Source organism: Notechis scutatus, chromosome 2, assembly GCF_049901735.1.
Source record: "Notechis scutatus isolate UNSWTSFEM ecotype Mainland chromosome 2, rNotScu1.2, whole genome shotgun sequence".
Lineage (NCBI taxonomy): Eukaryota > Metazoa > Chordata > Lepidosauria > Squamata > Elapidae > Notechis > Notechis scutatus.
Genome location: NC_142010.1, coordinates 106,743,310 through 106,758,552, shown reverse-complemented (window position 1 = coordinate 106,758,552; position 15,243 = coordinate 106,743,310). Strand labels below are relative to the sequence as shown.

Below are 15,243 nucleotides of genomic sequence, written 5' to 3'. Positions count from 1 at the left end.
AGGTATGCAATGGGGAAATCAATAAATGCCACCTTTCTCTGGCCAGTTTCCCCTATTTATTGAAAAAAAAAAAGAATTAAAGATGGTGGAACTAAGGTGATTCTTTTCCCATCTTAAACAAAAACCATAAGCTCTATTTGATCATTGATATGATTTAAACAGGTATTTGTCCTGCCTTATGAACCACTTCTGCTGATGCATCACCTAAATAATCATGATTACTTAGTTACTATTGCAACTTGAGACCTGGAGTATTGCTTGAATGGTCTATTCATTTCTTAAACATATTTTAATGTATCTCAAAACTTCACTGTTTTGGCAGTGGCATCATAAGAGCATGAGCTGTGTAGTCCTGGTTTGGAGTCCTGGCCCATCAGCGATCTGTTCTCCTGGTAGTCAACAACTGCCTAAGAAAGCTCACTGGTCTTCCAGTTGGTGATCTTCAGAGGCAACCGAGGCTAATCACCATTGACCCCCATGATTTTTTTGGAGTGAATTCCAAGGTTGAATCATGCATTGTGTAAAAACAAATATTTCCTTTCCCTGTATTTCCTGACTCTTCCAGGATTCAATTTCTGGTTCTAATACTTTTGAGAAGAGGAAATAGCTTCTAGTCCTCTTGCATCTTGTCACACCATGCATACATTTTAGTATACCTCAGTCAGGTCTCATTTCCCTCCTTTCTAATCTAAAAAGCCTCATATCACCATCGTTCTTCATAGCAAAGTTGCTCCACTCCCTTGAGTTGCCCATCCCTGAAACTTCTTTAATTCCATAATGTCTCTGAGTAATGGCAACTATAGGTAGTCCTCACAGAATGATCATTGTTGAAACCTGGAATTTCTGTCATTCTGTGTTTGGGGTTGTGACCTGGCTCAATTTTACAGCCATTTTTACAATGGCCATAAAGCAAGTCACCATGGTAATTAAGTGAACCATGTAGTTGTTAAGTGCATCCATTCTCTCAAATACATGGGGTTTTTTGCCAGAAACTAACAAAAAAGGTCACAAGTTACAGTGTGTGACCCCCGGAAACTGCAACCAGTTGTAAATGTGAGCTGGTTGCCAAGCACCGAAAATGTGATTTTGTGATCAGAGATGTACGCAGAAGTTGTAATTTTGAGGGTGATGTGTAAGTATGTATTTTGTTGTTCATTGTATCTTCAAATAGTTGTTGAACAACCAGTGGCTAAGCAAAGACTACTTGTAGAGCTGCACACATCAGATGTGGTCACACCATTGATCTTCATAAGGGCATTATAATACTGGCATCTCCATTTTTAATACCAGTTTTTATTATCCCTAACATGTTAGGTTCTTTTTTTTTAACAGCAGATGCAGACTAAAATTCCCTTTTTATGACCTTTTAATCTCTCGATTCTCAGAGTCCTGGTGGCGCAGTGGTTAGAATGTTAATATTGCAGGCTAATTCTTTCAACTGCCAGCAATTCGATTCTTACTGGCTCAAGGTTGACTCAGCCTTCCATCCTTCTGAGGTCAGTAAAATGAGGATCCAGATTGTTAGGGGCAGTATGCTGACTCTGTAAACTGCTTAGAGAGGGCTGTAAAGCACTTTGAAGCAGTATATAAATTTAAACGCTATTGCTAATTCAGGGGAGAGTCAGGGCAACTGGATGAAGTAGAGCATTAACTATGTCGACATATTCATTGTCACTGCGTGCTCTGGTCCTATTTGTATGCATAGCTGGGGCTTTTAGCATCAGCATACATAATTTGCCCACACTGAATGACATCTGCTGTTTAGATGCCCATTCACTAATATGGAATACTTTGCAGTTGCTTATTTTTTGTTTGCCATCCGAAGTTTTTACCATTTTGACTAATGTTATCAGCAAATCTGGCTATTTTACTAGTCATACCCAAATCCATATAATTTATAAACATATTAAAACAATTACTGGTCCTAACTCAGCACGATGTACATCTCACCATTCTGAGAAAAGTCCATTTACTTGTTTTATTATTTGTGTGGTTTACCCTTTAATATCAAAATCCTATTTGTCTAGTAGTGCTATATAGCCCATTTATCACTATTCCATCTGTCAATATCTGGTGGGACTTTCTTTTTGTTAATTGGTTTCAACAAAAGGCACTGAAATAATTTTAATTTACTTATCCAAGCCAGGGTTTATTATATGAGGGATGGGGAGGAGGGCAGGGAAAGAAGGAAAAATTAAACAAAATTGTTAACTACATTTCTAGTTTTCCTTTAGCATTCAGAGAGTAAAAACTGATGTGACTGGCCTGCCAGTTAGGACTATACTAAGATCGCAGAAGTGTTGTTTTTTCCTGAACGACTTCTCTTTAACTGTGTAGTTTTTCTTAAGATTCACTAACAAAATAGAAGTGGAGTCAGATGTTGGTTTTTCCAGTCCAATCTTTTTAACAGCAGTAAACATGGCTGTCTTCCTTCAAGGTGAATATAAAAATCCATTCTGAGTCATTTGGATAGGATACAGAAGAAATTAAAGTAATATTGTATGGAAAAGGAACAGCATGTACTATAAGACTTGACATGACAAAATAATACTAAAACACAAGCTCAGTGTGACATCACAGGATTCTTTTAATAAGTACAGCAGTGCTGGTCACAGAGGTAAGCAGTGTATTTATTTACAGTGTGATTTTTTTTCTGTAGTTTAACAGCATCCTTTTAAATAAGGATAAAGCTGGCATTAAAGTTCTGTACCGCACAACAGTGTAGCACCTAAAACTTCTGGATTCAAGTGCTATTTAAAAAGTCTCATTGGAATGGCTTCAAACTTCTTTGCATATTAACATTAAAAACTAAAGAAAAATAAGCATGTGAAAGAATATTCTGACTACTAGTGCATTGTGAACATTTGTACAATCGAAAACCCATGCGTTAAATAGTGATTTTTACAGACAGTTAACATTTTTAACATGCAGCAACTGTTAATTTTTTTCCTATTTCAGCCACTGAAGTTGGTCATCTTAACAGGGCCATAGTTTTATGGATACTGAGGTCTGCAAACAGAATTCTTCTGCTAATCTTCCTCATGAAGATATTGATGGCACTCTGTCCTTTATCTGTTGATGATACACACACACACACACACACACGTGTGTGTGTGTGATTTCCAAACAAATCCAATAGTAGGTACACTCATTTGGTAAACATAATGAATTTTAGGTTTCAAACCTAATTTTTACAAAGCTTCAGGAAGTAGTAATGACAAATATAAATTGATTTTTTTTGTTTATCACCTCCCCTCCACAGAACTGTCTGAATTCTGTGTCTAGATTTATGAGAAAAACAAAAGTAGTAATTGATGACTAGTATTGCAAGATATCTAGTGAACTGTTCCTTTTCATGTTTGGATTCACACACATTTCCTCTAGAATATCCTAAACGGGATTTTCTGCCTTATCACAATAAAATATAGAAAATATTTGCTCCTCTTCCTCTTGTAAATCTAATAGAAATAAATCTAAAAATAGAATAAATCTAAAAATAATCTAAGAAATAGAAACCAGAAATTGTGGTGTCAATTCTGGCTTCTTATAATTTGCATATCAGGAATGGTGGCTTAAGTAATTTGTCAAAACAAAGCTAAATAGGAATCTAGATCTCGGATATCCCTTTTCTTTAGCAGTTATCCAGTCTTCATTCTGAGCTCCTCTTTTAAGGTTAAATGTAATGATACTTACATGAAGTGGAAATAAATTCTTCATTTTATTTAATGATCACATTGGAGGAAGCCTTTGTGAACCCATAAAAATTAAAGCTTTATTACTGTCATAGACATGCACAGTTTGTGAGCACAGCATTTTTCATGGACGTCTTGAATGAATTTGTAACATAGTTTTAGCAATCCATTAGATTTTAGGCATGGAATGGCTTTGTTTGATTAAATTGTTTTACAATTATTTAATAAATAGACAGATGTATTTATTTTAAATATCTTTAAATATGCTTTCCATTTCCCTTGACAAATCTATCACTATACAATTTTGTACTATCAATTAGTGCTACTGATTCTTTAAGAGGCTTATATATATTTTTAAAGAAAGCTATCACATACCTTATAGCACCAAGATTAAAACACTGTTTTAAGTATGCATTTTACACATATGTACCATATCCCATCTCTGTCTACATAACTATGAGTAGTGGAAGCACACTCAAGAGGACACCACCACTCCATCTGAAACAAATGCTATATCCTATCTAATTCTGCTCAATTATAGAAAATCAGTAAAAAAAAAATCTGCACAGATATTACAGCAAAAGAGCACTTACTGGATTCTAGTCAGAAGGGTCAATTAAAGACCTAGTAAGGATTGAACTGGGTTTCTTGATAAATGTATTTCTCTACAAATATCACATATTGCTTTAAATGTAGTAAACCTATAGTTCAGGAACACTTCAGAAGGTTTACAGGTTAGGGTTTATCTACCTTATTTTCAAAGTTTGTTCTTTGAGGTATGAAGCACTACACCAGTGGCCAGTGTCTTGTGACTTAAACAGAAGTCCCTGTTCACTATTTGAAGACTTTAAACAAATGAGCCAGGAAGAAGAGATGGCCAGCTCTGACTGCATTTGGAAATCATCTATGCTATTCAGTCAGTATTAATAATTAATTATATGCAGGGTATGTACAGTACCTCATTCTGTGAAGTTTTTCCCACCAGAGAATCCACATAACAAGAAGAGTGCTGTGACAAACATGTTCACTCAAGAAAAAGAAATGAGCAAGTCTTTTGAATTGTTGAAGCACATATAGCTGCCTATTGCACCTATTTTTTCAAAGGCTCCAGCAGTGATCATTGGTTCACTTGATTGATATCTAACTGCTTTTGAAAAAGCAGGATAAAACTCCTTCTGCTCTGTGACCAAATAAAGGATGATAGAAATATCCTACAATTTTGTACATCTAAAGAGAAATGCTTAGGACTGTGCTGCTTAAGTGGGAACTTATCTAGCTTTTGCCTGGGTTTAAGACAATCAAGATTTGTGAGGTATTCTTAAGACTTTTAAGCCTGTCTCATGGCATTACTGATCAACTGATTATTTGAAACAAAATGATTTTTAAGAAAAGCTATGAATTTTACATCAAGACAGTTAGTGACTGACAAAAAATAAAATTTACTTTCGCAGTGGATGAAATCATGAAGGAGGGACAAGATTGAATGTCCTTATCTTTGTCTTATGTTTTGTTTCTTATGCATAATCATTCTGCACATGGTCTAATATTAGCAAAAACTAAATAGGAAAAGGATACCTTCAACTTGCTAAAATGAATGATGCATGTAAGAAAACAGAAGAAAGATATTAGTCAGAAGGTGTATTTTTACAGTGTATAAAGCATGTGACAACTTGAAAGAAAACCGAATTAAATAGTTCAAAGTAGATTGGGATAGAAGACAGCCAAGTGTTGATGCTAAAGTGGTTTTACTCTGCAAAATTCTTGTTTTCATGTAGCTCTGAATATACTCAGAGTGATGGATGAAAAGAGTTATTTTCCTTGGAAGTAGGAAAAAGTTTGTTTTTATTAAAGTAAGTGTGGAAAGTTTTGTTTTGGATTTTGCTTTTCTATCAATACCACGTATTGATTAATTTTAAAATGTTGCTTATGCTAGTGCTTAAGATTCATCCACTTTATTATTCCTTGAAATTTCTTGAAATTTTGCATCAGTGCAAAGAACATTGTTTATATTTGCTGGTAGTTTTGTTAAATTTTGGTCCTGGAAACTTCTAGCCTAGGCCTCCTGAGGCTTGTCCTAGCTTTTTTAAAAATCTGTCCTACTTTCTAGGTTTTGCCCTACTGATACATGCCACATTCTAGGGATAGCTCAATGATGCTGCATACAGATTTATTGTATCAAGTTGCATTCACAAATTAATGTGTCATTATCCAACATGCACATTTTATTTTCTGGGTTTAAATAGCATTGCTCATAAGCCATGGTGCTTATAATTGAGTTTGTATGGGAAACGTCCTGGTTCATCTCATAATGTCTACATGCTAATACAAATTGATAGCTTTCCGTGCATTACCTTATTTAATACTGGTTTAAACTCTGCAGTCATTTCACATGGTATTTGCCTATTTTGCTACCTCTGCTAAAGAAAGAATGTATGAGATATACAAACCTATATCTTGGTAGTTAGGAAAGTTCACTTGGTTTACTGACAATTGTTTCTGCTGCTAGAATACTTCCCAAATGTCTTGGATATTCTTACTAAATATCAGAAATCTTCACCACAATTTTACTGAAAGATACTTATCTTTCTCTTTCACTCTCTACATATACTCCTATCGTTTGTAACTCTAGGAATTAAAAATGTTGCTTTGTCATAGGGAAAAGAAGGAATTGGTATTGGAACTTACACTGATTTTTGCACCACTATCTCAAAATAGAAGGTGGATATCAGCACACTTGCTCCACTTGTATTCTAGATGGGGAAGAGGCAAAACAAAGATGGATTCATCCAGAGGTGTCTACAGGATGTGGTCAAAAACGTTAACATGGCTTCCTTCTATTTTATCTTTTTTTTTTTACCACACCCAGTAGATACGCTTAGGGCCATCATTCAAAGCCTATTGGATTGACAGAGCAGCTACTTTGGGTATGTCTCAAGCATTGGGGTGACACTTGGTAGGTACTTGGAAGGACTTGAGCTGAATGTTACACTTTAAATAATAGAAAAAGTGGGATTGCTTCTTTCATGACTGTTTGGTGCTGATGTTAGAATTCTTTCTAGTGAACTAAGTTTGCTCACTCAAACAATCAGTGAGGAGCAAGGCTGCACAATTCCAAGGACTGAAGCATATTTTTCCCTGTGCCCACGAGCTAAATAGTGGTGGTCACACTGGTTGCAGACCAGATAGGATAAGCTCTATCATGGGAAGTCTCTACAATCCATTTTTCCTTCCTGTCTAAGATAAGAAGTTACCTTAATTATGTAGATAGGGAAACTATTAGCAGAAACCCAAAAAGAGTTGCTAAGGAAATGATCTAAATAAAGTGTATCCCAGAAGGTTGTTGCTCTTTTTTTAAAAAAAGTTCTTTTTACTTGCTTATTTAGTTGAATTGGTTTTATAGCTTTTTTGTTGTCGTTTATTCTTGTTATTTATTAGATGTGTAGAGTGCAGTTCAAGATGAATACATTTTGAGGGAGGTATAGGACTAGCATTCATTTCCCCCCCCCCCCATTACAGCAACAACCCCATGAAGCCAACTGGGCTAAGGGCCAGTGATGGTCCAAAGTCACCCAGGAAGCATCAGTAACTGAAGGTGGACTAGAACCTCAGTCTCTTTGCTCCTAGCTAACCCAATATCTTAAGCCCCTGGGCCACACTGGCTGTCTTATTTGTATTGATAATAAATTACCTTATTGAACTAATTGTGTTCTGTTACATTATTACAAACACAACATAATAATGTAGCTATTACAATTACATTATAATAATTGGTCATCCATAATTCATAGGAATTTCTTCAATTGACAATTCCTTAAATATTTATTCCATATATTATCCATCATCACCTATGTATACATTTCTTTTTTTATTTATGAATTAATATTTAAATTAAAACAGTTAACAAGATATATTTAGTACCAAATTGTTAAAGGAAATGCCATTACCAAAGACATTTGAGTCTTTTGCAGGAAAACAGTAATAGTTTGGCCACTTTTTTAATTAAATAGAAAAGGGGGGGGGGGAGAAAAGGTATGTTTGGCAGACAGCTAAGATGGTGAGTAAAAAATCTTTAAATAATGAATATAAACTATTAAGACTGTACAACATATTCTATGATGCATGCTTTAAATTTCAAGGGATGTAGGATGAATCAGGGTGAATTAACAAGACTTCTCTTTTTGGAATAAAAAAAAACCAAAGTAACCTGATTACTTTCAAGAATGAATTTCCACAGCTGATCTGTAGTCTTGTAATGTAATTGGTTTGAAAAAGCAAGTGTAGATTTTCAAATGACATAATAGCTTAATGGCTAATATCCATTTACAAGAGAAAAAACAACTGAAATAGATAGTGATAGATGACATTTATAGGGAGAAATGATCAGACAAATTGCAACTTATTTTAAGGTTAATTCTGAAAGGGAGGTATAGCACAAGTATGTTCTGGATGATTTGTTTACGAAAATGCAGGACACCCATGTGCCCAATTATTCAAACCTAGAGATGTTTTAACATTTTTTTCCAGTTCTCAACTTACATGGACAATTATGAAAAAGTTCTGAAAACAAACCTACAAAATATTGAATGCAAGGAAATTTGCATTCAATATTTTTGCATTCACAAAAATAAGAATTTAAGGAAATAATGGAAGATAAACTTTTCATTCATGAGAAACTGTCCAATTTGGATTGGCATATAACAGAAAGCTATCTCTATCCTTCAAACTAAATTTATATTTTGAGCTATTACTGAAAATTATTAAATGTAATCTAGAGATAGAGATTAGATTAATAACATTTTTTGTTATTGTGGTTTCACAAATTATATCACATACACTGGTCTTTCTTTGGAAAAAATACTAAAATGCAGGCATGAGGTTGTCATATCATAGATATTAATGGAACATTGCCTAAACTAAATCATTTTCACTGAAGTCTAAGCAAGACAGAAGCAACAATAATTAAAACAGTTTTTTTTCCAGTCGGTTCCCCTCCTCCCACTTTCGTACTATATAAAAGTTAATTCAAACAAAACGGGGATTAAAAAGAAATGAGTACATGTCAAAACTAAAGTTATAGCTTATCAGGGTTTGCCGTTGTTCAAATCAGTTACACTTTTATAGCATAGCCATATTGAAAAATAGCAGTAATGAGAGATTTTACTTATTACTGTCTTTTATGTGAAAGTGACAAATGTAAGATTTCTGAACCATAAGAAGACAGCAAGGAATGGTTTGATTGATTTCTGGCAATTCAGGGTAGAGAAATACCATGGAATAAGGCATGTACTGGAAGAATGGCTACTTTGAAGTTGTCAGCTAGGACAGGAAAATGGGATGGGAAACAGGAATGGTTGGAATTTCCTGGACTCAAAGCATCAGAATCTACACATATAGACAAAGTGAGGCTATGTTATCTAAAGATTTGGACATTACCCTTCATTCAGAATTTACTAAATATGAATAACTTTTGCCTGTCATGGCTAGGTATGATAAGATTTAAAATTCATATTAAGGTTGGTTTGAAGAAGAACTTAGAAATGATGCCTCTCACTAATCATGGGAGAACAATTTGTTTATCGTTTTTATTACTTAGTAAAAAGCAAAAAAAAAAAAAAACCAGCTTCAGTCATCTCTTTCCAAACCTAACTATCAAGATTTATGAAGATGTGGACATCCACTCTTTTATAATCCTGATAGCAACACAAAACTTAGAAATTAATTGTAATATTAATATAACAGCTTTGGATCCAGATAAAACCATAAGGAACTTTATTTGCAGACTGCTGCTTTCCTGATTTTATTCCCTTACTTGACATAAACCTGCATTTTTGAGGGTTGATGGATCCTCTAGAATGACAACAGATATGAAACATGGGAAATTACAGTAGATTGAGGAAATCAAAGAAATTCAGCAAGGCTGCTTCTCCACTTACACAGAACTCATCTCAGCTTAAGCACCTCTCAGGGAAACATGAATTAAAAGGAGAAAACAAGAGCAACAACAAAATGTAATAGCTGAGACAGAAATTATACTGTTCCACACCAAGCAATTTTTGATCTTAAATTAGGATAGCTTTTTTATTTTATTTTACTTTTTATTCCTGTGCTTTTAGTATTGTTTCAAGGAGCTGTGGTACCAAAAGGTTAGGATATCGTTGCCATTTTGCCCCATAGTGGCAGCAAAAAATAATGTATGCAAATAATTTAAAAGAAAAGAGACTGAAGCAAGAGGGCAATTCAACAAACATTGGGACTTACTGAATAAAACTATTTGATACATTCATAAAGTTATGGCAACCCAATAAGAGTAGAGCTGAAGAAGAACAGAGATTTCTGAATTCAAATATTTTATCTTCCCTATCTTCTACTTCTTATAAGGGGTAAAGACTCTATTGCTTATGGTGAATTTATTCTTGATATGGATATTGGGAATTTCTAACTAATGATCACAAACAAAATTTATGTTCAGAATGTCAAATGTTTAAAAGATTTTGAATGGTGGATTAATACTGGTTATGTGCTGATCTGTTATAACTTTTATGTATCTCAAATTATATACATACATATATATGTTAACATTTTAATTTAATAAAAAAATAAAAAATGAGATAAGTACTTATTAAAGGAGGAATGTACCTTTAAAGCAGAACAATGGTGAGGCCATAGAGGCTCTCCTCCAATTACACTCAATTAAAGACCTCTTATTTCTATATTTTCTTGTTGTTCCATCTTGAAATCTTTTCCAAGCAGAGTGCCCACTACAAAATAAATCATATTATTTCAGGTCTGCTGCATGTATCTTTAAAACAGAAAACAAGAGGAATAAATAAACTTAAAAAGAGAAAAATATTCAGGGAAACACTGGACGATTATTTCAGTTTTGAAAATAGATAGTAAAATGTCGATGATCTCTTTGATGCATCAGAGCAAGATGACTTGAAAAGGCGGGGGGGATTCCCAATAAAACTGTTCATATATATGATAAGCATGAAGGGCAAAGGTTCTCAAGGAGCAGTGTATGGGATCTACAAATATGCCCATATCAGAGTCATATAGTTTGATAAGCCTGTTAGGATTAATACTGACAAGTTTGGGCAATGTACAGTTGTCTTGCATAGAGAATCTCCTTCTGAAAGAGGTTGGAACTGATGATGAGCAACTGGATTTGCTTACAAAGGGTAGGGAGGAATTTGTTTTAGAAATTAAGGATTGCTTATTTTGAGCACAGCAGAGAAAGGAAATAATCATTTGGCAAATCCATTGATGGTCAAAAGATAAATTATGTCCTGGGGAAAATGTCTCCAGTTCTTTTTGCTCTCTGCATTATTCCAGAACATTCTAAAATAGTCTTTTAATTCTTTCCATGGAAATTACTTGTGGTAGGTTTCCTCCCTATCCTTAACATTTGCTTTGATCACCACTGTTGTAAGTGCAGATCCATAGTGCCGTTCAAGTTGAGATCAGTAACATCTAAGAAATCGATGTTGAAGATGCTGGGCCCTGTAGTGGTCAGGGAACCAAAACCATTGGCTGAGCTTGGTGGTGTGAGGTCCAGCCATTCCATTGTTTCCCAGGGAGACTCTGTGAAGCTCATGTGCAAACCAGTTCCTTCACCAGATGAGGGAGACAACTGAGTCTCCATGGGCGAGAGGGGAGTTGGCAGGATCTCATGGGGTGAGACTAATTCATCGGCAGCCTTGCTAGAAAATCCTTCCATTGCTCCATCAAAGTGAGGTTCCTCAGTACCCAATTTTAGAAGGGTTACTTCACTTGACCGCCCAAGAGGACTGTGGGAATTTAACAAGATTTCCAAATGACTGTCATTGCTAGAGCAGCGTTCAAAGGAGAGTTGATTTGAGGTGTTTTGCTCAAATGCAGTGGATGCCTTTAGTAGCAAGGGTGTTCCAGAAGTTCCTGAAGACACTGTTATCTGAGGTACCTTCTGAAGACAAGGGCGGTCCTCTTTAGCATTTGCAGGCATTTCTGTTTGCAAACCAAATATGATAAGTCAAGAGCAAAACTTCTTTGGGTCTACTTCCAATGTTAAGTGAATACACTTCTGCTTGTGCAACAGGACTTCCCAACAGCATCTGCCATTGCAATGACACATTCCAACCTTTTGTTCTGGCTGAATAAAACCTTACTTGATGCTATACTAGCTCAAAGAGGTACAGAAGGGATGGTGAGAGGAACACGGAGATCATATAAAATGCCTGCAATTGAAAGTAGTGATGAAGCTGTGTTAATATAAGACAAAGTTGTTATAAGTGGTTTGTAATGCCTGCCTAGAATCAACAAAAAAGCTGATGTAAAGAATTATTAGAATAAGAACTGATCATACAGATATGTGGACACATGCTTGAGCATGCAAAGGGTAAGAAATTGTTAAAACATTTAAATTAGGTATGAAGGCATTAAAGTCGTGTGCGTGATTCACTGGAGCAGACAGAAGCTAGTGAGGAAAAACATTTACAAAGGTTTGATTGTGGAGTCTAGTATTTTGTGTTTCTCTCCCCAAATGCCTGAGGCTGATAGAGAGGCTTACATATTCACAACACAAAGTGCTCACAACAGAAGGCAAACAGAAAGAAATGCTTCCAGTGTTCCTCACAGAATGTCCCCATCCACATTGCCTTGCCTCTTTTGGTGCTGTGTTTTCCTTTGGGGGCATACTTTCAAGCAAAGCAGTGAGCAGCAGTTACCCACCTTTTTTTTTTAATTATATAGGTCTATATAAATATATATATATATATATTAAAAAAATTCCGCATAGTATGCCAACTTCTTTTGGGTTTTCTAAACAATTCTTTTGTATTCTATAATAGGGAGCCTTTGCGCACCAAAGGAAGAACCAGAAGACACATGGGTGCCCATGCGTATGACCATGCCAGTGTCATTTTCAGAGAGCTTGGTCGCTTTGCCCCTTATTGCATCTTCTCTCTTGGTCTACAAAGTGCCAGCTCTTACCTACAGTCTGATTTTTCCCTGATTTTATTCAGCATTATTTTTCTTCTTGCAAACAAGTTCTTAATATTTGTATTGTTGTTGAATGTGTTTGTATTTTTAATAATGTTTTGGTTGTCACTGATTTCAAATCTTTATTCAATCTTGCAAAGTTGAGGTACAAATTGACAAGATAAACCACAACAGTTTCTATGACCAATTCCTAGGAGTTGCTAAAAACAGCTAAGCTTCCAGAATGGCTTCTTTCTTCTTAATCACTTCATATAAATGTGGCAAAACCTAACAGTTTCTATAATGGTCAATGGCTGTTCTAGTAAGCAGATCCTGGGAGTGGTTAGATTGAATGCTGCTTATGATAATTAACTAGGCAACAGCTATTTACATATTTCTTCGGGAGGTGGATGGAATCCATGATGGATTTCATCCCCCACTCACCTGACAAGCACAGAATATCTGCTATGGGTTGCCTGAGGTTTATATCCTGTTTTGCTAGGTTAGAACCAAGAGCCTCATTCTACTGGCATCACCTACCTCCAGTTTCAATAAGCACATCTAATAATTCATCCATCTGCTGACTTTGAGTCATTTGCTGCAGCAAGAAAAAAAAAGCAGAAGAAATTTGTAAGTGAGGAAATGGATTACATATTTTTATTGTAAGAGAAATCACTCTTAAAGGATTGAGATATCATAGTTCTGTAGTGTTTTCACTGGCATTAAAAATCTGATGTAAAAGCTAATTCCCCACAGATATCAACAGTTTTTAGTGCACAGAACGCAGATGAGCAATCTGTGACTCCCAAGGTTGCAGGTGGTTCCCTGTGTCCCCTTTTGCTGGTCTTGGAGCCAGAACCGACCATAACTGCTAAAAACTAGCAGTATCATTTTGACTTGGGGACCACATGAACAATGTAGTGTCAACACTGAAAGGGTTAAAAAATAAGAAATACCAGGGGAACCATTTTTGTATAACTTGGCCTCACTTTTTCTATAGCCCTCTAACAATAGTATTGTCCATGTAACCCAGGGGGTTATGCCCTAAGGTGCATTATTTAACATCCCATTTTTCAAATATTAAAACAAGAATGAAAACCCTTTCCTGGATTCACTGAGATATTCAACCTCATCTTTTTCATATTTACTAAGAAATAATTCCATCAGATTTACAGTTCTTACTTGTTTGGGTTGTAACCTCTCTGCAAGGGAGGGAGGGAGGGAGGGAGGTGTCTACATGACTCAAGTGAATGCAATCCAGGGCTATTTCACCTCTAATAAAAAAAGTTGGCTTAATTCCTTTGTTTGTATTTTTTATTAATTCTGTAAATTGCAATGTCACACTATGACAAGCTGGATCCAGATCAGCTAGATAACTAGATACCATAGAGCTAGGGGGTTGGAAGCTAGATGAAATAAGAAGTCTTGAAGGACTGCAAAGGAATCGCTCCAATTGTCTGTACTTCATTGACCAAATAAAGTTAATAATCCTGTAACTTCAGAGGAAGAATCATTTTTCCTTTAGTAAATTTGCTGCTATCCCAGACTCAATGCACAACTTGAGCATGTGTCTCAGATTTTCAGATTTGTCATTATTTGATCCCCCACCTCACCTGCCTGGACCACACAGATCAGGTGTTTTTAACCTGGATTTTGTGGATTCCTTCCTGCTCAATCCATGGTTAGATTTCAGGGAGTCTATTACTCTGAATTGGAAAATATTACAATTCTATTTTTACTAGCTTCTGTGTTAACAACAAAGTAATCTATGACTCTAGACTCCAATTAAATTTATTCTTCAAAAAATCTCACTAACTGAAAGTATTAAAACTAAAAAAGTGTATTTTGTTATTAATTTGATGGATTAATAAAACATATATTCCTGTATTATATATTTAATAATTTGATATCTGTATTTGAGCATAATTGGTTTCCTTTATATTACACAGTAAATCCAAGTTTTTTTATTTTATGCATTCAAAATAAAAGAATTCCTTTATTTAAGGACCAGACTCTTTAAAAGGTTATGAATCCTTGCAACAGATTGTGTTTTGTGATGAAATGGTACGATAGTAAAAACAACCTGTAGCCAAGCACAACTCTAAAATACCATCCTGGGCCATTACCTGTTTTACAGCATCAGCATAAGGTGGAGGCTGTTTTCCCTCTGGGAGAGCAGCACTGGATTTACAAAAGCTGGCAGGCAGAATGGAATACTTTGGGCCCCCTTGTGTCGGCACCTATATGGAAGCAAAATCAACTGTAGGAATCCAATCGAATCTCAGTTCCTTGGCAGCTGCATCTGAAGTCCCCTAAAACTTCCTTCATATTGGTTTCAATCATAGCTTAATGCAACCCCAAGCAAAGGGGAAAAAATAAACCCAGATCTTGCCAAAAATACTTTTTCCAAGCTGATACAATCTTACTGAAGTGATGCAAAGAAAACTTTGCTTAGTTTTCACCCTCGTGTAACCCATAAAACCAACTTTATTTCCAAATGATCCAAGGAAGACATTCAATAATGGAGGTTCTATTCAGTGCTGAAACAATGTCTGGAACCCATCTCACCAGTTTAAAAATATCTGCACTAACTCCC

General features: G+C 35.4%; 1 protein-coding gene across 2 annotated transcripts in view; it reads right to left on the bottom strand.

The window, feature by feature from the left end:
• Positions 1-10,211: 10,211 nt before the first annotated feature.
• The window catches only part of MYOCD (myocardin), a 36,266-nt gene continuing 31,234 nt past the window's right edge, over positions 10,212-15,243 (bottom strand). Inside the window, exons 11-13 of one of the 2 annotated variants that reach the window (XM_087953946.1) lie at positions 14,774-14,887; positions 13,188-13,245; positions 10,212-11,905 (exon numbers count right to left, since the gene is read on the bottom strand). In XM_087953946.1, the coding sequence (XP_087810072.1) occupies positions 11,853-11,905; positions 13,188-13,245; positions 14,774-14,887 (225 nt within the window). In that variant the 3' untranslated portion in view covers positions 10,212-11,852. The remainder of the gene's footprint in view (positions 11,906-13,187; positions 13,246-14,773; positions 14,888-15,243) is intronic. The other variant, XM_026667600.2, reaches the window with a different exon arrangement.